Source organism: Brachycentrus maculatus, unplaced genomic scaffold (assembly GCF_059751285.1).
Source record: "Brachycentrus maculatus isolate JH-2025_06_01 unplaced genomic scaffold, ASM5975128v1 h1tg000543l, whole genome shotgun sequence".
In the NCBI taxonomy this organism is placed as follows: Eukaryota; Metazoa; Arthropoda; class Insecta; order Trichoptera; family Brachycentridae; genus Brachycentrus; species Brachycentrus maculatus.
The window spans coordinates 367540-390229 of record NW_028281287.1 but is presented as its reverse complement, the minus strand read 5'-3'; the positions used below and the strand labels follow the sequence as shown (position 1 = coordinate 390229).

Sequence of the window (22690 nt, the reverse complement as noted above, 5' to 3'; positions counted from 1 at the left end):
ATAAAATCCTTATTATGTGTGAAATCAACTTTATTGAGTATTTCTTGAATGTTTTTCGCTGATACTTTGTGGCACATTTTATAAACTTTATAAAAATTAACAACTTTGTTTTAACCACTTTTTTTTAGAATTATTAGTACACTATAACCAACCGGTTCCGACAAGAACTTTGTCATCATCAGGGTTTATTAAATTCTAAAACATTAAAATACTCATAGTTTATAACATTCCCTTGACAAAAACTTCCACACACTCCGTACACCATATGAAAATATGATTAAAAATATATGATTTAAAAATATGATTTAAAAACTCCTAAATGTTAATTTATTATTAGATTAAAACCAATATTTTTAGCTTTTCCACTTTTTTATTTGACCAGCGACCGGGTTTCGTCGTTACCGACATCATCAGACTGGTGAGAGGCTTTACAAATTTGTATGTTATATATAAAAGAAGGCAGGAGTTGATAACCATGATTTGATATAATTTTATGAGAAATTAATTTAATTTTAGTGAATTTAAGTATTGTATGATATTTTAAATATTTTTTTATAAAGGTTTTTTGTATTGAAAGCACGATTTTATATAAAGTTAAAATAGATTTGTATTTTTTGTAAATGAATTTAAATTATGTAACGAGGTATCAGGAAATGCTGGTTGACGGCTCCTTCCACTAAGCTGTGGTTGTCCGGGGGGAGTCCGAAGTTCTCTGAAATGTAAATTTCCCGGCAGTCATTTCTTATCGACAAGACATTAAGGCATCTATTGTTTCTTTTCTAATGGGTAAAGTAAGGGAGAATGAATGTGTGTTACTTGATCATTTAATATGTCTTTATTATGACAATTTTTTAATCTATTTATTTCCAAAATTTCGAGCCTATCTAATTTTTTACCTTTACTACATTTGTGTAAGATTTTTACATTAAAATTTTTACATTAAAAATCTTACACAAATGTAGTAAAGGTAAAAAATTAGATAGGCTCGAAATTTTGGAAATAAATAGATTAAAAAATTGTCATAATAAAGACATATTAAATGATCAAGTAACACACATTCATTCTCCCTTACTTTACCCATTAGAAAAGAAACAATAGATGCCTTAATGTCTTGTCGATAAGAAATGATTGCCGGGAAATTTACATTTCAGAGAACTTCGGACTCCCCCCGGACAACCACAGCTTAGTGGAAGGAGCCGTCAACCAGCATTTCCTGATACCTCGTTACATAATTTAAATTCATTTACAAAAAATACAAATCTATTTTAACTTTATATAAAATCGTGCTTTCAATACAAAAAACCTTTATAAAAAAATATTTAAAATATCATACAATACTTAAATTCACTAAAATTAAATTAATTTCTCATAAAATTATATCAAATCATGGTTATCAACTCCTGCCTTCTTTTATATATAACATACAAATTTGTAAAGCCTCTCACCAGTCTGATGATGTCGGTAACGACGAAACCCGGTCGCTGGTCAAATAAAAAAGTGGAAAAGCTAAAAATATTGGTTTTAATCTAATAATAAATTAAAAATGCAATTCCATCACGAAGTGTCAGTGGATAATATAAATCTATCCTAAATGTTATTTTTATTGTGTTTTGCGTAGCAACTCCAAATAACAACTATGAATGGAATCGCCCAAAAACAGTATGAAGGCGCGCGCGCATACGTAAAATGGAGCGCACACACAAAAACCTACAAAAATAGGACTGTTGCTTAAATTCAATTGATTGAGTGTATCCGTAATTTAATAAAGGTCTAATTTTAAAATTAAGGTGTACTAGAATTTCAAACAGATTTGGCTACCGAGAATTTTTTTAAATTATTGTGATGTGCATATAAGGTTCTTTGGCTAATAAGTTTGGGACCACTGATCTAACCTAATATTAAACAATATATGTTTTTTCTTTTAATCCTTATCTGAACCCAATAGTGGATACTGGACTGCATTATATCTACAGTGAAACCACTATCTGTCGTTTTTAAAGGGACCTATTAAAATAAACTATGAATGCGGGAAAACAATGAATGCAGAATCAAGAGGTCAATACGCAAATAGATACAACCGAGGAAAGATACCGTCCTCCCAATCTGCACAACCATTCGTAGGCTAAAATTCTAAAAAGAATACATGTTTCAGATGCAAATGCATTTATTTAAAAAAAAAATACAAACCTGAATAGAATTTAAAAAAATACTTTTGTTTTATAACTGTTGTGTATATTTTCGGTTTTGAAAATTGTATTTTTTTCAGCATCGGTTATTGAATGTGCGTTGTAGAAAGTTTTCTTTCAAAGAGTGTGCACGCTTCTGGAAATGCAGGTACAGGCAGCGGCTCCTTTTCATCAATATCGACCTCTCCTGCTATCGGTTACACAAGCTTTCGATAGTTTCTATCCCATACGTTGCCGTTGAATGTAAGAAAATTGGAAATAATGTAAAAAAACAGACAAAATGTACCAAATATGAAGCTTAATTCGAACGATAAATGCGGTAAATGGTGATAGAGAAACTATCGATGCGGTTTAGTTTAGTATGAAATTAAAGTCGGGATAGAAGAAATAAACGATACATGCGGGAAAACGATTATTCGAGGAGAGATAGATAGAGGTTTCACTGTATATATAAACTAGAAGTGAATTGTATGAAAAAATAAGATATTAGAAGTAAATTGTATGAAACAATAAAACAAGTTTTATAATTTATATTTGAAGCACTAAATTTGTGATTTTCCATTTCATAGATTATGCATCCAAAATCATGGTTTTTGAAAGAGATGAATGTAGATCTGAGTGTGAAATATTGGTAAATGGGGAGATTTTGGAACAGGTAGATGATTTCATATATTTGGGTAGTATGTTTTCTAGGGATGGAGAGACTGATAAAGACATAGAAAGGAGAGTGAATGCTGGGAACAGAGTGAATGGTGCACTAAAATCAGTTTTAGCAAATAAAAATCTATCAGTGGAAGCTAAACTGGCAGTACACAATGGATTTCTGGTTCCAACCCTTATGTATGGAAGCGAAGCATGGAGTTGGCAAAAGAAGGATGAAAGCAGACTGAATGCAGTCGAAATGCGATCGCTCAGACGAATGTGTGGCAAAACGATGTTTGATAGATGTTCGAATGATGAAATAAGGAAAGAATGTAAGGCTGAGATAAGCATTATCGATAAAATTAAGAAAGGTGTGTTGAGATGGTTTGGACATGTGGAGCGTATGAGTGAAGAAAGAACGGTTAAACAAATTTATGAGGCGAATGTAGTTGGAAAAAGAAGCAGAGGACGACCGAGGAAAACTTGGCACAATCAGGTTTGTCAAATACTTGAAAGCGGCCGGGTCAGGAGTCGTAATAATCGTCGGGTATGTATGAGGAGATGCATGAATGTAGAAGAGGCAAAGAATGTTTGCAAAGACTGAGTGGTTTGGCGTTCGATTCTCTCTGCCTACCCCTGCGGGGAAGCGGCGTGATGGTTAGTTAGTTAGTTAGTTAGTTTAGATTATGCATTTTAATTATAAAACAGGTTTTTTTAAAAAAAACGTTTCTTTCCATATTTTTGCGAATTCTTACAATTTTTATATTGATTGTTTTTCATATTATTCGGGATTATGTATTTAATATTCAAGGTTGATAGAAATGTGCCATACTAATATTATATTTATCACACAGTTTTCGATTTATTATATTTTTGCTTGCTTCATTGTAAAAAAAATATTCTTTCAGGTAACACTGGACTCCGGTGCAAGCGTATTTTTGAAATTCGTATCTACGATTCTCAAAAGTGCCGCCATACAGTTGGAATTCATGTCCGACAAAGAGGCCAGTGCCGCCGCTGAAGAAATCCTTTTCTACATCAAGTGCCTACTCCCGATAAACTCGGATAACTCCGTATTCTGCGTAACGCAGATATTGAAATGCCTCTCTACCACGAACTTGGTTTCTTATAACAAAGATGTGATGAACTACTTCCAATTGAATGACCCTTTGAAAGAATCATACGGGAAGAAAGACAATGCCAAAAATGTCACCAGTTTTTACACCGATATTCTGATGATAAACTATTTTGATAAATGCAATAATTTCGAATGTCCAAGTGATGGTACTTTTAAGGATAGTAGAAGGAGTTCTACAGATTCTAGGATATCTCGAAATTCTCTCGCTCGAAGGAATTCAAACGTCGGAAGTGATTTGAGTTTAGAGAGAGAATGCTGTAAGGACGTTATCAAAATTTCCCAGAGCAAAGTGGACAGAAGATGGAGCACCAACAAGCAAGATCTAGGAAGATACTTGAGACTGATTGAACCAGTTGTGATACAAGCACTCAAGGTATGATTGTGTTGTGAAAGACGTGTAATGAAGATGCCACTGCTAGCAAAAAAATATGATTATAGATGTCACTATTAAGACACTAAGGACAAGAAAGGTATTTTTACCTGTTTGGTCGATTGATGCTTAAGGACGGGTAGGGTATTTTTACCTCCTATCGGAAAAGAAGGAAGTATTTAATGTTTTTTAAGAATAATATTTAGCAATCTCTTCAAGGTCTTAACTATGTGTACACAATTATCGAATCCCTTCGCTCGTCCTTAGTGTGTATCAGTGGCGTGCCTAGGGTTTATCAGTAAGGCAAGCCCATTATTTTTCACATTCGTGAATATATGATATACCTATAATTTCTTCTCCTCATATCATTCCCAGTATAGTAAGCACCCTGAAAATGTAACTTTCGCAAGGTATAGCCATCACCTTGAAATAAAGAAAATGTTCACTATAATTAAATATCATCCTCAGATATCAACCATCACCAATAAGTACCATCACCATATAATGGCATGCATAGTGTTTAATAATCGTCATCGGAATCCATAGATATGTATACATACAACAATAATGGTTGATAAAGTATATATGGTATGTTTATCAATTTTGATAGGATTTTAAAAAATAATATGTTTTAAAAATAACAAGCTTTAAAAAATGGAAGCTTTGCGGGTTATTCTTCCGCATACCGGTTAGGTTTACAAAACATTTGTAAATTATGGCCGATTGTTACGCCATGAGTTGAGCGATTGGTGGAGTATCAAGATTATTCCTTTTGAACATAGGTGAGAATGATACAATCAAGTTGAAGCACCTTTAAAAAACATCTCATCTGTAGGGTGAATAATCCAGTATCCGATATAATAATAATATTCATATTGTTAACTTTTCGTTTAGTTAATAATTTGTTTAATTTTCAAGTTCATATGTTTTTCCAGAGTTACACAATTCAAAATAACACATCTCTGCAGTGCCGGGTTCTGGAATTACTCAATCAACTTTTAGCGTTAAGGGTTAACTACTTTCTCCTGGATAGTGATCAGGTTTTCATCGGATTTATACTGAAGCAGTTGAAGAATATTGAAAACCAAGAAATTCTGTAAGTTTTAAATGACTTTTGTTTATCAAATAATCTCATTTACTTATTTTAAATATTACTTATACTTAACTACCTTTATAAAAAATAGATTTGTTTTTGAAATTTAGACAAATATGTACATACATAGAAGGGTGATGAAATTTCTTTTAAATGTACACCAAAAAATGGTATTTGTTTATATTTTGTTTTCTTTTTGAAAATTCTGTATTGTAAGTCATTCATAGGACGCTTTCTATTCACTTTGTTGTCCATTTTCTATGTAAAAATCTATAAAAAAACTATGTGGACATATCGACGTGTCCTACGTAAAGTGCTCTAACTACATTTTTGTCAATTTTGAGATATTTGGTATATGTTATCAACTGACCGTTATCTTCTCATATAAAAAAAAAATACACTTAGTTTTCAGGCGTATATAACGCTATCTACATCGAATTTTCAAAATAAACTGAACTCCTAAAATGTTAACCACTTAATTTTGACAAAGCATATAGTTTTGAAACAATTTAATAAATTTTTATCGTGTTTTTGAATGTATTAATACTTGTTTAGAATTTCAGATTGAACAGTTAATTAGTAAAAAAAAAATGATGAAAAAATCTTCTAATCTCTCTCCTGTAAAGTAACAGATTTGCAGATACTTTACGTAGGGGCTGTCAATGTCTTGTGCATTTTTAAAGGGTTTATACTTAATATTTAATTTTTATTTTCAGGGACTGTGGAGAGCTTGTGCGATGTATATTTACATTCTTAGTCCATCTGTCATCCATAAAGCATCATACAAAACAACAACTTATGGATATACCCAAGGTAAAATGTTTTATTCTGTATTAACCATATTCTTATCACTTTTCATTTATCGATTCGGCAGTCACTTTGTGGTGAAATGTATCCATTTTTTGATTTAAGTTTTTCTTAGTAATTACCACTATTTCTTAAAATCTACTGTGACACGTGTTTCGATGCATTCTGCATCATTTTTAAACACCATTTGCTTTGAAAATGTGTACCGTGTTTAAAAATGATGCAAAACGCATTGAAATAGTGGTATTTACTAATTAAAACTTAAATTTAAAAAATGCATATCTTGCAGAGAGAAAGAAATTTTGTGGAAAGGGAATGTCTATTTTTGGCACAAAAAATCAGTGAAAGCTAATTTGGCATTGTAACGAGTCCTGGCTCCAACCCTAATGTATGGAAGTCAAGCTTTGATTTGGCAAAAGAAGTATGAAAGTAAACCGAGTGCAGTTGGAATGCAATCTCCCAGACGAGTGTGCAGCAATATGTTGTATAATGAATGTTCGAATGGTGATATAAGGAAAGAATGCAAGGCTGAGATAAGCATTATTTGGATGTTTGTTACTATTGTGCGGTGAGCTGGTGGAAGAATATCAGTAAAAGATTGCTAATTCTTTGACATTGGTTTATTCAATTTATAAGTTAAAGTGCCTGCTTTCAAGGAGAGACTAATCTAGAATGACACTTGCTAGACTATGTGGGTATTCACACACTTGCTCCTATATTGTTATCACTGCTATGTCAGCAACATACCCACATTCCTTACAGTTACAAGGTGAAATCTTAACAGCATTACTGAATACCGCCATATGTGTTTTTTTTCCAGTTGATCCAGCTGTGCGACAGTCTGATGGCGAGCGGGGTGCACAGGGAGTGCGCGGAGTCCCTGCACCCCGTCAGCTACAGGGTGTTCCTGTCGGGGCGCGCGCAGGGCCAGGAGGGACAAGTGGCCAAGGAGGTGCTCTTCGCCATGCAGCACAAGATCATGCACGACCCAGAGGTGATACTTACTTCTTCTTCACCCTTATGGGTTGTGTCTTATGGGATTTTAGTCTTGACTCCAGTTTTGTTAGTCAGTCCACCACCTACAGGGTCGCCTCATCGATATCTCGAAGGTCACCACCGAAACCTTTGAGCTGGCAGTCCTGTACCATGTGTCCTGTGGTCTGCTCAGCTCCACATTCACCATCATGGTTATTCATTTTCCCCCACCTCTAGAGTACAAAGTTGATCATTCACTTTGTAACTCTGCTGTATAGCACTGGCTGAGCTGTGTGACGGCAAACTGGGTGAACTTCAATTGCCACTCCGAGATTGGAAGCTATGTAGTATAGATGATACATGTTGCAAGACAGGCCCCACAAAGTGGACTCCAAAATTTTTGAGATGGGAGAATAAAAGAGATATTGAAAGACCTCGAAAAAGATGGCCGCTGTGGGGGTTGGAAATTGGCTGCAAGCAGAAACAACAAAGACTGAATAAAATGAAAGGTTATGGAGCAGTGGAGACGGAAGACTTAGAAGAAGAAGATAGATAGTACAGTATGTATTAGAGTGTACAGTCTCACCCATTTGACCTGAGATCACACTTGACGTCACTTACATTATAGTTTTATGTGTCTTGGTGGCAATTCAAATGTCAAATTACTACAAAGTAATTATTTTCCAGAATTTGCAAATCACAAAATGGAAACTAACCACTCATTCGACTCGCACAAATTATTACACTCAGTCACATACAAGGGCGAGTCATGAACAATTTAGAAAATTTAGAAATACATAAAAATTTAAATACTGATTAAAAATTAATTCCTCGCCATCATTGTCTTTGTTCCTAAATCCCACTCCTTAACCCCCCCCCTTTTAGTTATTACTCCACCCACCTCTACTAATACTTGAATGATTTGTTGCTCGTTAGTTTTTGTGATCACCTGTCGGTGAAAACATCTGTAGTTTTCGAATCTAGTTACTTGAAATAAAACTCAATTAGTGGTCTAATACAAGTGTTTAATTTTTTATAATGTATGTACCAATACACACACACACACACACATATATATATATATATATATATATATATATATATATATATATATATATATATATATATATATATATATATATATATATATATATATATATATATATATATATATATATATATATATATATATATATATATATATATATATATATATATATATATATATATATATATATATATATATATATATATATATATATATATATATATATATATATATATATATATATATATATATATATATATATATATATATATATATATATATATATATATATATATATATATATATATATATATATATATATATATATATATATATATATATATATATATATATATATATATATATATATATATATATATATATATATATATATATATATATATATATATATATATATATATATATATATATATATATATATATATATATATATATATATATATATATATATATATATATATATATATATATATATATATATATATATATATATATATATATATATATATATATATATATAAACATTGGATATTCCCTTCTTATCTGCCTTTGATGCCAGCGTAGAAGGTAAAAATAGCCTTCCCTTTCTTAAGCATCAATTGACCAAACGGGTATAAATACTTTTCCCGTCCTTAATGTGTTAATAAATTATAAAAAAATAAAATTGTTTTGTATTCCCCAGGTGGTCAAGTTGATATCTTCGATCTTGATATTCTCGGAGGAGAACCCCGAGAGCCACTTTCGCTGGTCGCAGCTGGTGCTGGACTCCGTGCTGCAGCTGCTGAAGCAGGGCTGCATGGATCTGGACTCTCCGGCCGCCTACTCCACGCTGGAGACCCTCATGGACTGCCTCCATCCCGAGGTCATACACGAGCAAGGCAGGATCGAGAGCTTCATGAGGATCATGTGCGACAAGCCTCCCGATCAGGTTAACCTTTCCCTTACGGTGCTAAAAACTTTAGTGATTTGTATTTTGTACGCCATATGAAAATGCGAAGTAACAATTTTGTAATGTTAGCTCTGGCAAGTATGGTATCTGAAAACGAGAAAAAAATACATTTTGAGTAGCTGTCGTAGCAGCACAACCATCCAGAAAGACAACTTGTGTGCTACTAAAAAGTGATTGGCGGAAACGGTATCAAGCCGCGTACGCGTGCACACAAAGTATTTACAAATATTTGAAATTAATTTCTAGAGACAAGATTTGAAGCTTTTTTTAAAAAAAAAAAAAAACTAATTTCTGACTTTTTGAAGCGCTACGTGCAGCGCAGTCAAAGGATAACTGGAGAAGAGTCATTGCTTCTGCAAGGGTCACAACCCTCAGCAATGAGGAATAAGACGGAGAAGAAGAAGAATTTCTGATTTAGATAGGCTTATAAAATGATAATTTTAAAATGCCTTGCAAGCGATCAGAGAAATAAAAACATAACAAATCATGCATAAAATAATTCATTTTATATAAATATCAAAATATATTATCGAATAATTCCAATAGAACTTTAAATATTTAGAAACCAAGTACTTTAATAACCTTCCTACAGATATCCGCCTCCATAGTGTTAGTGGTTAGCGCGCTAGGTCTCGGGTTCGATTCCCAAGAGGATCAAAATGAATATTAGTGATTTTTCAGTCTAATATTAATTTAATATGACCCTGGACTGGTACCTGAAGCGGAAGGCTGATCACCTTTCCTTCGTGTGTTTAACAATCAAGATAACACTGCTTCTATACGATGCAGTGCCCTATGCACCATTGGGGTGCGGATAAGGGTTAGAAGAAGAAGAAGAACAGATATTCAAAAAATTAATGGCATTAAAATGTTTTTTTTCATTCTAGGATTCTGCGTCCATAGAAGTCAAACAACGGTGGCTCGCAACAGTTCTACTGATCATGCGAAAAGTAATACCAAACTATTCCGAGAACAAAATTCTGTCGACCTCCAACCAGCTGAAGGCGGCTGAGATCTCACCCTCGGCCATATTTTTCAACATGGAGAATCAGATAGACCCTCTTAACGTCCAAACAGTGAACGAGAACTGTGCCAATCTTTCGGCAGACGTGATCGTCGTACGATTCATGTTCAGAGTCGTGACCTACGCACTGTTGGAACTGAAAAACTGTGATAAGAACCATTTTAAAGAAGCTGAAAATGGGATACAATCCGTTGGCGATATGACATACTGGTGTTCGTTGACAACTAGTTTACTGTGTCAAGTGAAACATATTCTGTATCTCAAAGGTAATTTTTATATGTTTTTTATTCTCAGTTATAATGCCGAAAATGCTTATAATATTTGAGTTGCTTCACCTCAGAGGTAGACGGAGAGAATGGAATTATGTTAAAGGTTAGGTGTATTTTGATTGTCCGCCTCCATAGTGTAAGGGTCAGCACGCTTGGCTACCGTACTGAAGGTCCCGAGTTCGATTCTCAGGGCGGGGGTCAAATAAATATATGTGATTTTTCACTCTAATATTTATTCAATAACACCCCGGGCTGGTACCTGAAGCGCAGGGCCTTCCCTTCTTGTGTTTACGATCAAGATAACATTCCAACCCAACCCAATGCTGCATAGGGCACTTCATCATTTATTTTGATGAAGTGCCCTATGCAGCATTGGGTTCGGGTAAAGGTTTAAAGAAAAAGAAATAATAAATGCAACTCCCATCTAAAAAAAACTCTCATTAATATACTAATTGGGGTCGGGATTTGATGAAAAAACCTACCGATAATAATGCTTGCCAAGACAGCGCAGAGAGCCGGTTACTTGTATGTAATTAGGTTACTTGTGATCAGGTTACTTGTGATCAGGTTACTTGTGATCAAGTTACTTATTATTGTCCATCCGATCTTGATCCCCAGACGGCTGCCAGTTCCCGACACTCGCACAAGACAGCGCAGAAAGCCAGTTACTTGTGATCAAGTTACTTATGACTGTCCATCCGATCTTGTTCCCCAGACGGCTGCCAGTTCCCGACGCTCGCCAAGACAGCGCAGAGCGTGCTGCACTCGGAGCAGAGCGGCCTGAACACGGGCCTGTACGCGCCCGAGGAGAACATCCCGCTGGGGCGCCTGTCGGCCTGCGCGGGGGCACTCGCCTGGCGCCGCCCGCTGCTGGCCGCGCACTGGTGCCACCTGCTGGTCCGCCTGCGCTTCCTGGAGCAGAGGTACTGGAACAGCCTGTTTGGGTTCGTGCAGCGGGAGAACAGCCCCGACAGGAATGTGAGCAGCGAGGTGCTGCAAATTGGGTGCTTCCTGGCTCTCTGCGAACACTTTGTAAGTCACTCTTTTCTTATATTTATGTTCTTCAATATTCCTCAGTTAGTTGTGATTAGGTTAGATTAGGAAATTGACGACGCTCTCATTAACGGTAAGTGTTCCTTATGCTTTTTTTATTTTATTTATTAACCAGCTGTATCTGGCCATGTGTTGCTTGTGGCTCAGTCTTAGTGCTGAGAACTCTTTGTAACTCCTTGGTGCGAAGTACTCTCTTATGGTAGAGAAAGTCCAAAAGAAGTTTCTGAGGCATCTCTACATGAGAGAGTACGGCTTTTATCCTTGGCTCTACCCGACCGAGTTTCTCCAGAGTATGCTTGGCTACAACAGTTTAGAGACTAGAAGGAATGTGTATTTGCTAACGCATTTTTATCGATTGTTGCGCGGTATGATCGATAATCTTGAAATTATCCGGAGCATTGGTCCGTATGTTCCCGATAGTTACCTAAGACAGCGTCGGCATAGATTGTTTAACATTCCTATATACAGGATCAACTTGCCGATAGTTATGCCTGTAGGAAGAGCTACCGCTATAACGAAATACGCTTAAAATAAACACTAACTAGTTTACTTTTATATTTTTTTTTACATAAATGTTAGTAATATTAGTACAGCAGGACCTCTTTTATCTGAACCCCACATAGTCCGAACACCTCTGTAATCCGAACACACTCTCACCCCTCCCTCGCTTCTTAAAAATAGAAATCCGTGCTGCCACTGAAGCAGTAGCAAGTATTCCACCTTCAAGCGCGGTGTCTGCTTTAAATACATGCCTAGAATGGGCTGACCAAGTGGATATTCATATGCCAGAGAAGATGCTTTTACGTAAATTGCGAGGCAAAGCTTTCTACTCTTCATTTAATAAATCTGGACCAACTAATATATTTGATTTATTTCAAAGAGTTGTAAAAAGACATTTAAAATTCCACAATACCCTACAGATTCTCTGTGCCATAGAACGGGGCAACTTGAACTTTGATGTGTTACTTTGAACCCAGTACAAAAAAAAAAAAATCTGTATTTGGTCTACAATAATGAACGTATCGACATGATTCATTGTTTCCCTGACAGGTGACACTTATTGTCACGATACTTTGATCAATACCACGATCTAAATATTTTTTTGTACTGGGCTCAAGTAACACATCAAAGTTCAAGTAGCCCCGCTCTACGGTACTTTCTGCGAACACAGCTCGTTCAAAAGCATGAAGTGGTTGGTATTCAAATTATAATTATAATTATAAAAAATGGCTTCATTTTAAACAACGCATAAATTCACAATCTCTCGCCCTACTATATAACATTCTTCACGACCCCAGTGCACCAATTTATCTTGTAGAAAACTTCGTTTACCTTTCTGATCATGGTCTATCGCTTCGCTCTTCTCAAGAGAGAACACTCTCCATTCCTTGCCACAACACAACATTCCTCAGTAATTCCTTTACTGTCCAAGCGGCTAGACTCTGGAATGAACTACCTCTACACGTAAAAAATGCACCTTCTATTTTAACCTTCAAAAAACGCCTGAAACATCATTATCTTACCTTAGAACCCTAACTGTCCATCTCCTCCTCCCCTGACCCCTCCTCTCTTCCCTAAACTTTCTACCTGATTCCCTTTTCCCATGCCTTCCTTACTCTATCGTCATTTTGTTTTTCTATTCATGTTACCCTGTTTAAATTCTTAATTTGTAATTATGCTCTCTTATGTTTCTTTGTTTTTCTTTTTTCTTATCCTTGTCTTAACCTGTTCAAGCATTATCTCCCCACTAATTTCTTACAGACATCAAAAGGTACAAGCCTAGATCGTTCACACTAGTCTGTTGGTTCACACTGGTTGGTTGGAAGATATTGCTTTATAGCAATAAGCCCGCCAATGTACACACATATTGTACAAAAAGTTCAAATAAGTAAATAAATAAATATTAATTTTTTTATATTTTTTCTTGTTGTAAAATTTGATATTTTGCTTGTGTGTCCTATTGTATACCAAATAAAAGTACATTGTGATTATTTTTTTAGGTTGACAACGGCTTAGAAGAGGTGATATATCTGACTTGGCTCCTGATAAACAGGATCCATCTCCTAGTACGCTACAGCTCTGAAGGCATCGTCAAGGAGCTGATTGATAAAGTCAATAACAATCCTAGCGCTTCTGGCCTCATGTTGCAAGCTATCGCCGCTAGATGTCACCAGTGTATACAGGTAATTTTCGCATACATACATACAAAAATAAAATATATCTAAGTAAGTATATGTAAATATACATTATTTTTTGAAATCTCAACAAGGATGAAGAAGAATATGGAAGTCTGGGCATTAACGGGTCTTACGACCGTCATAGGGTGGCTTATTTGATCACACGTTTAACATTCACCAATTCTACCCATGATTGGCAACCACACTACTCAAATTCTTGAAACTTCTAGATATATTCGTCAAACTCAAAACACAGTATGTGAGAGTTCACAATAGACATCTATAGTGGGATTAGGAAAGCTTTTATTAAGCGAAGACTCTTTCATTTGTATGTGAGGTCGGAATCCTGGATTATATTCACATACTTGAGAAACGCTTGAAAACATCATTTAAATTTTTTATTTAGCTTATAATTTGACCAGTCAATAATTAAAGAAAACACTTCGTTTTTTACCACTTGAGTTTAATTATAGACTACATGTTTCAGAAGCTAAACTTCCATCATTCAGGTCTGTATAATAACTAAAATATAAAATATAAAATTGTTCTATAAATAAGGATAGGGGGAAAGTAAGGGGAAGGGGTTAGTCAAGGAACGGAGTTTGAAAACAAAGGAAAAATTGAAAGCAATGGCGAAGAATTTTGAAACAATATATTATTTAATAAATTATTATTAGAATTCAGGTTTTTTTGTATTTCTAAATTTTCAAGATAATTCATAATTTGGCCTTTATATGGAACAAGGTGTAATAATTTTAATTTATGGGAGTGAAATGAGTGATTAGTAAATTAAAATTATTACACCTTGTTCCATATAAAGGCCAAATTATGAATTATCTTGAAAATTTAGAAATACAAAAAAACCTGAATTCTAATAATAATTTATTAAATAATATATTGTTTCAAAATTCTTCGCCATTGCTTTCAATTTTTCCTTTGTTTTCAAACTCCGTTCCTTGACTAACCCCTTCCCCTTACTTTCCCCCTATCCTTATTTATAGAACAATTTTATATTTTATATTTTAGTTATTATACAGACCTGAATGATGGAAGTTTAGCTTCTGAAACATGTAGTCTATAATTAAACTCAAGTGGTAAAAAACGAAGTGTTTTCTTTAATTATTGTAACATGTCTTACCACAAAGTTAATGCCGAAACAATAAATAAAATGACCAGTCAATGATGAATTCCTGGAACAAGCGGAATAATTTTCATATATAGCTAGGGTTTTTAAACATCAACCCCTCATGTCTCTTCTTCCAACCCCGAAGATTCCGGCGCCCCGGAAACAGCTGACAACCATTCACCAACTATACTCAGCGGAACTTCGAGACGCCGAACTGACCTGGGAGGAAGCCAAGGAGATGGCGCGTGACAGAGTGACTTGGAGACGTCTCGTGTTTGCCATATGCTCCACCTAGGGAGCGAACATGGAATAAGAAGAAGAAGAAATATACATTATTTTTGAAATCTCAACAAGGGTGAAGAGGAATATGGAAGTCTGGGCATTTACGGGTCATAGGCTGATTTATTTGATCACTTTGCACACGTGTAACATTCACCAACTCTACCCATGATTGGCAACCACACTACTCAAATTCTTCTAACTTCTAGATATAGCCATAATTTTTATTTAAGCTTATAATTCGACCAGTCAATGATGAATTCCTGGAACAAGCGGAATAATTTTTATATATAGCTAAGGTTTTTAAACTACTGATTTAATTTTTCAGGGTTCTTTTGGTATCAAGGTCTGTCACATCCTCTCTGGCACATTCCACACCCAGTCTGGGTCCCTCCTGCTGTTCATATGTCGGGTGATTGGCGTTCTCCGTCCCTGCAACTCCCTGCCGTTCGCGCGCCTTGCTATCGACCGCTGCAACTATCTGATGGACCTTTCCCTGGAGGATATCAATCTGCTCCTCACCAAGGAGGACTTGCAGATAGCTCTGGAAATCCTGCAGAAAGATCAGGTTATTTTGAGGTAAGGTTCAAACTTTTAATGAGGCATGGAGTTGACGAAAGAAGGATGAAAGTAGACTGAATGCAGTCAAAATGCAATCCCTCAGATAAATGTGTGCCAAATGTTGTATGATAGATGTTCGAATGGTCATATCGTAGTCATACAGGAGAAAGTGACCAAGTGCATTTTTTACAAAAACGTGATTATTGACTGTTTGATATCTTACTAGCTTAATTTCGCCATGAAAAAAAACCCAAAGCAATTTTAAACTTGGAAGTATAGTATAAGTAATATATTGACTTGTTAAAAATGACTAACTGCATTTATGTTTATTTTCTTGCCAAGCAAAAGTGACTTAAATGGCCCTCTTGAACATTTTACGTTTTGTTAGTTGGTCACTTTTTCCTGTACGACTACGATATAAGAAAAGTATGCAAGGCTAAGATAAGCGTTATCAAAAAAATATTACAAAATATTTTTTTTTTTTTTCAGGCATCCAGAGTTAATACACAAAGTGAACATGCTCGCTTCCACATTCTTTGATCTATCTCCTTTAGACCTTTCCCAAGATCGCCCAATTAATGCGCAGTATGTTAAAACAACAGCCGTTGATAACAATTGGCTTGTCAATCAAATAAAAAACAGGTAAAAATGCATTAAAACTACTGGAACAAAATATTTTTTTTGTTTTTTTTTAATTTGCTATTATATGTGTACTTGAGTTTATATTCAGACGAAAATAGAAGCATCTGTAGCTTCTGAAACTAGTCGTTAAAATAAATATAACTCGAGTGGTTATAAACAAGCATTTTTTACCACAAAGTGAATGCCGAAACAATAAATAAAATACTTATTTCTCATTTACAGATGCTATCAAAATGCAAACGAATGCCACATTCCCGGAAAATATACTAGCCTAGCAAAACTGTTGAATAATTTAAATTTAGACCAACTTACATCGATAGTCAGTTGTGCCGAATTTGATAGTCAAATTTTAACAAAATTATTACCCTTGGGTACCCAAAACTACATCAAAACTATTCTAAGAGAATCGACCAAGTGGGAAGAGAGTGCTAAGAAGTCTGCCCGACAACAAACGAAGTACGCGTACAGTTCAAATATATCCGAAAACTCTTCAAAATTTTATGTTTCGGTGCAGAAAAATGATGAAATTGAACCTAGTGAGATTATGGCTTTTGATGCACCGGAATTCGAACCTTTGCTCGTCGTTTCTCTATCAAATTTTGAGAGATTGATCCAAGCCATTGTGAGCTTATTCCCGAGACAAAGCAGACCATTGAGTCAATTTGAAACTGGCAATTTTTCACACGATCACACCTTGGATAAATACACTAGAAGATGCTTCCAAGTGTTTAGAGACAAAGTTTTCAACGAAGAGTTGATGAACGCTCAAAATATCCTCACATCGTATTTGCAGTCTTATACCAACTTGAAGAACAAGATAAGCCACCTGGAAAGTTCCGTTAAGAAGAAAGTATTGGATTCATTCATTCCGAAGACGTTAGCCAAAGCTTTGATGTCATTCACGGTCATCTCTTTGCAGTATACTCTGTATCTGATCAAATTGTTTCAAAACGATCTGCCGACAGAATGTGAAAGTTCGCTTAAAAGCATGGGCTTCAAAAATTTTCAACACAATTTCGACATCACGTTGGACACTTGCGTTTTGAACGCCTCCGAGTGTTTCGGTTTGCCGGCTGTTTGGAGAGTGCTGAATGTTGAAACAAATTCGTCAAGAATTCATTCTGCCATAAATTGCCTTTATACGTATGTGAGGCATTCTGTGAAGGTCTGTTCATTTAAAATAAATATTTTTATTTAAATTAAACTTGATAAATACCACTATTTATGAATATATGTAATGTGACACATGTTTTAATATATTCAACATTATTATTTGTAAAATTGTGAACACTTACATTTGAGAGTTGTACTTTTGAGACATTGAAGTATAAGGTGTTTACAAAGTATAAATTAATGTAAAATTGACAGAAATTATTACAAAGTACCTTCTAAATCTTCTTCTTCTTCCTGACTCCATCCCAACTTCTCATCTTTTTAGACTTTTGGGGTCAGCTCTCCCCGTCCTCAGGTTGTAGGTCCTTCTAGACATCACAGACAGTTGTAGGTCATCACAGACAACGTCACCTAGGTCATGCCTCCGAATCATGTTATCTTTCTGTAGCATCTATGAATTTTTTGGTCTTCCTCTAGACGTCTTTTGAGAAAGATCTATGGCAATTACCTAGTTTACAATATGTTCAGGTTCTCTACGTCCCCCTTAAATCAATGAATAAAATTCTAAATCAATCAATGAAATAATTGTGATTGCTGATTGCAATGTCCTTGGTTTGATTGCTGATTGCAATTCCTTGGTTTTAATGTGTTATTTTTATGTCTAGGATACTTTGCCATTGAATTTTGTCAATCTGGCAACACCAAAAGGCTCCAGTGATCCCGGAGAATTGGCATCAATATGTGACAAATTCTTGACCCTGATCAAGTTCTGGGAGGACAATGTTTATAACAAACTCAACGTCAAAAGAAGTCCTTTCATGTCTTACAAAATGCAGAATGCCGTGGAAAAACTCCTTATTGCTTTGTGCAGGTAGGTTATTTTTGATCCTTTCATGCGAATATGTATATTACTGTTACCAAAAAACAATAATATGGATATAAACCCAATTTGGTTTGGATCAGGGGCATGCATTCCATATAAGGCAGAAAAGCAGAGCATATCCTAACTTACCCGTGTGACATATAAAAATGCAACCAGTACCTACTCTACCTTTCTAAGTAGTACCAGCTTACCTTACTACCTACCTCTACTGCCAACCCTAATTAGTTCTCTGTGCAAGCCACTGGTTGGGACATGTCTTAAAAATGCTGCCTGAGAGCATTAACCCCTCATGTCTCTTCTTACAACCCTGATGCAGTCAAAACGCGATCTCCCAGGCGAATGTGTGGTAAAATGACGAATGATAGATGTTCGAATGGTGAAATAAGGAATGAATGCAAGGCTGAGATAATCATTATGGTTTGGAAGTAAACAATGAATGAGTGGGATAAGAATAGTCAAATAAATCTATGAGGGAAATGTATTACGAAATAGGAGCAAAGAAAGACTGAAGAAACTTTAGTATGATCAAGTATTTCAAGTACTTGAAGTGGTCATGTCAGGTATGTACGAAGAGATGCATGAATGTGAAAGAGGCAAATACTACTTGCAAAGACAGAGTGGTGTGGCATTCTATTTTCTCTGCCAACCCCTGCGGAGAAGCGGCTAGATGTTAAGTTAGTTAGTTGAATATTTATGTAATAATATTGGTATACATTTATTGTGGGTTGTAGAAGATGAACCGTAAGAGATTGCTAGTTGTTCGACTTTGAGTTTATTCTATAAATAAGTTACTATATAATAAGTTACTCTAATTGAGCGACTGCTGTATAGAAGAGACTGATCTAGAATGACCTTGGCCAGTGGGTATTCATACCGTTGCGGGATGTTGTTCTCACCACTATGTAAACGACATACTCAATTTCCTTACAACATAAAAAAAAAATTGTCAATGTTCATCCCTATTTGTTACAGATGTGAATTTGCAAATGCGTTCACTCTAGTCCCACCATTGGCTTGGTACGAAACGGAAGTATTTGAAGATGTCACCAAACTGACGTTTTGCGATCTTCAAAATGAAGGACAGTCCACCAATAGAATTGGAGGTCCTGTCGAAAGGGCGCTGAAAAGAGAGATAGCCATCCCGATCAATTCCTTGCAAGATATGGATGTCTTGGAGCAATTTTTATTCAGGTATTTATATTTTTTCATAAAGCAAAAATCTCATGTTTTTTCCAAATTAGTCGAAATTAGGACAAGTGTTTATAGCATGTCAGATAATAATACTTTAATTGAGAATATAACTTAGCTTACAGAAATAGACAAACATTGTCTCAGATTGCTCACTCCTTTCAACAATGTCATATATAAAAAATTGTCAATTTTCAGTTGTGCGTGTTTTCGAAATGCCCAGAAATTGCACTATATCCCAGCAAAAGTGGCATATTTTTAACTTAATATTTACCCGCTACAGAGCAGAAAGCGTTTTTGCATTTTAAAGAAAAGGTATTGTTTAATTATTTTTGAAAATATACTAAATATTTTTCAAATGGAGAAAAAACCTTCAGGTTTTACCTTCAAAGATCTGTTGCACAATAAAAAGTTCAATAAGTGGCTCGATATTTATTTTTAATACATTTCATTATATTTTTAAACTTTAAAAACGATCTCCTGAAAAATCAAGTTTTTTGACATATGACGTTGTTGAAAGGAGTGAGCGATATATGTTATCAGGGGAGAGTAGAACTACGAGGTAAATATATTTTTTACTGTGGGTGAATGCATTCTTTGTAATATCTAAGTGTTTAGATTGAAATTTCGCAGGTTAAATTACCTTACTATGGTACTCTTGAGGAAGGGTACATAAGCGACAATGTTGAAATTGGGACAGTGTGTGCTATCTTCTTCTTCTTCTTCTTTCCATGTTCGCTCCCTAGGTGGAGCATATGACCAACACGAGACGTCTCCAAGTCACTGTCATACGCCATCTCCTTGGCTTCCTCCCAGGTCAGTCCGGCGTCTCAAAGTTCCGTTGAGTATAGTCGGTGAATCCTCGGGGTTGTTAGAAGAGACATGAGGGGTTGATGCTCTCAGGTGGCATTCTAAGGACATGTCCCAACCATATATACTTGTAGTGTAACTATGCAATTAGTTAGTCTTTGAGTGTGACGCCGAGTGAAATGTGATTGCTCTGGATTATACTCCCACTCAATGCTATCGCAGATTAATACTCAATCAAAGAAGTCATCAAGGATTAAGACTCTATCATGTTGATACTGACACCACTTCTGTTCTCCTTATACTTGTAATTTGAGAATAAATCTTTGCTTCTGAGCTAGTGTTTTCTTCGTCCCCTTCATCATCATGTGTGTCCAGTACCATTAAGGTAGAGACTGACCGGAGCATTTCGTCGTAACATAACGTTGTAACATCGCTCGCGGCGTGCATCACCGAGCATCCGAAACTATGGATGGAGCGCTCGGCTCGCTGTACTGACTCCCTGAATGCTCGCATCAGTGCTCCGGTCAGTCTCCACCTTTAGACGTTACACTCCGCTATCATATATCCAATATTTTTAATTGACAATGTTCGTAAAATAGATATGAAGTTGGTATGTATTTCTTTTGTTTCCAGGGTAAACCTGATTGGCTGGACCAATAAGAAAGGCTTCGAGGAGATATGGATGAGTTTTCTCGGAGCGTTGCAAGGCAATGGTACCCATTGGGCGTTGCGGGGAATCATGCAGCTGTTACTCTCTTCCAATACCGTCAAGTGCACGGGAGAGAGAGAGAGACAATACCCCGTCAGCTGCAACCCTGATCGGTACAAAATTAAATCGTTATCTCTTTTCCTAACTTAACCTTTATGATTGCACCTTTAGTGGATGCAAATATAGAATGTAGGCAAATAAGTGAGATTTTTTCTTATATATTTGCTAAAATTGCTGAAGAGTTTTTTACAAAAATGGTCCTTTTCATTATACGTGTACAAAATCTACAGTATTCTTCTTAGTGTAGACCCAATGGGTACAAGGTTTATTCCCAGCTGTCGATCCATCTCTTTCGTGGTCTGCCTGGAAGTCGTCTATTTTGGTGTTGGCCATACAATGCAATGTGGGGGAGTTTGGATGGTTCCATTCTCCTCACATGCGCATACCATTGTCTTCTTTGTTGCCTTCCCACCTAACGACATCTTCGATCTCACATATTTCCCTTATCCTGGCGTTTCTTATTCTGCTTATAGACTCTTGCCAGATATGCTTCATAGAGTCTTCATTTCTGGCAATCTAAGTGCGTTTGTTAATGATTTAAATGTAGAAGGTGCCAAAAACTCATGTATGAAAGAACGTGTCAATTAAAGGATATATACATGTTTCAAAATTTGAGTAGTGTGGTTGTGAATCATGGGTAGAATTTGTGAATGTTACATGTGTACAAAGTGATCACTTAAACCTCTACATTACAGGTCTTAAGCACTTTTAATATTCAGATTTCCATATTCTTCTTTGTTTGATCTTTAATTGTTTTAGTACTGAGATTTTTTCTTATATGTATGCTTAAATTATATAAAATATGTCTTTTATTTATAAATATACTCTTTTACAACATTTTGAGTGTGTCCAAATACTTGCTCACAAATCCGGATAATCTCCAGTTAGGAGTAATTTTTTTTTTTTTTTTTAAACAACTACTTTATAGTTTTTTCGCTTTTATTTTATTTGACTTGCGACTAGAATGGTATACATTGCCTTTTCTCAATCAATATTTTTCTTCAGTTCAAGATTTTGATGTCAATATACCAAGAGCTGGAAATACGCAATAAGTCATCAAATTTGTACATTGATTGGCGTAATTAGCTTTATGTAATGGAATCCGAATACTGAATTAAGTAACAACGTCTTTTAAAGAAGTTATTTGATTCAATCCATCAGTGCCGCAAATATGCCATTCAGTGTAAAACGCACACCCACTTTTTTGTCTCTATTGGTAAATCTATCAAAATCTCTTTAACAATCCCGCTGAGATTAAATCCAGATTTGGACAGTCTTTAACCTTTCCAGGAGTATAATAATTGATGTCGGACTTTCTCTGGGGAGTGGGTTTTTTTTTACATCAAATATGTATTTTTTTTAAATAAAATCTTTGTATTATGAAGATAGAAATTATGTACAAATTATTTAATTAAAAAATAAAGCTCACCATCTCTAGCTTTTATTTTATGACAAAGTTAAATGCAAAGTTGTCCGCCTCCGTAGTGTAATGGTCAGCACGCTTGGCTACCGTTCTGGAGGACCCGGTTTCGATTCCCAGAGGGGGTCTAATAAATATAAATGATTT

General features: G+C 35.4%; 1 protein-coding gene across 1 annotated transcript in view; it reads left to right on the top strand.

Annotated features, from left to right (window-relative positions):
• LOC148301548 (huntingtin-like) overlaps window positions 1–22690 on the top strand; it is a 60227-nt gene that overhangs the window by 27224 nt on the left and 10313 nt on the right. Inside the window, exons 19-32 of the mRNA XM_088273081.1 lie at window positions 3737–4339; window positions 5272–5432; window positions 6146–6242; window positions 7057–7230; window positions 8963–9208; window positions 10117–10519; window positions 11238–11554; window positions 13576–13758; window positions 15486–15736; window positions 16208–16360; window positions 16583–17525; window positions 18139–18344; window positions 19329–19547; window positions 20988–21176. Coding sequence (XP_088129207.1) covers window positions 3737–4339; window positions 5272–5432; window positions 6146–6242; window positions 7057–7230; window positions 8963–9208; window positions 10117–10519; window positions 11238–11554; window positions 13576–13758; window positions 15486–15736; window positions 16208–16360; window positions 16583–17525; window positions 18139–18344; window positions 19329–19547; window positions 20988–21176 — 4145 coding nt within the window. The remainder of the gene's footprint in view (window positions 1–3736; window positions 4340–5271; window positions 5433–6145; window positions 6243–7056; window positions 7231–8962; window positions 9209–10116; window positions 10520–11237; window positions 11555–13575; window positions 13759–15485; window positions 15737–16207; window positions 16361–16582; window positions 17526–18138; window positions 18345–19328; window positions 19548–20987; window positions 21177–22690) is intronic.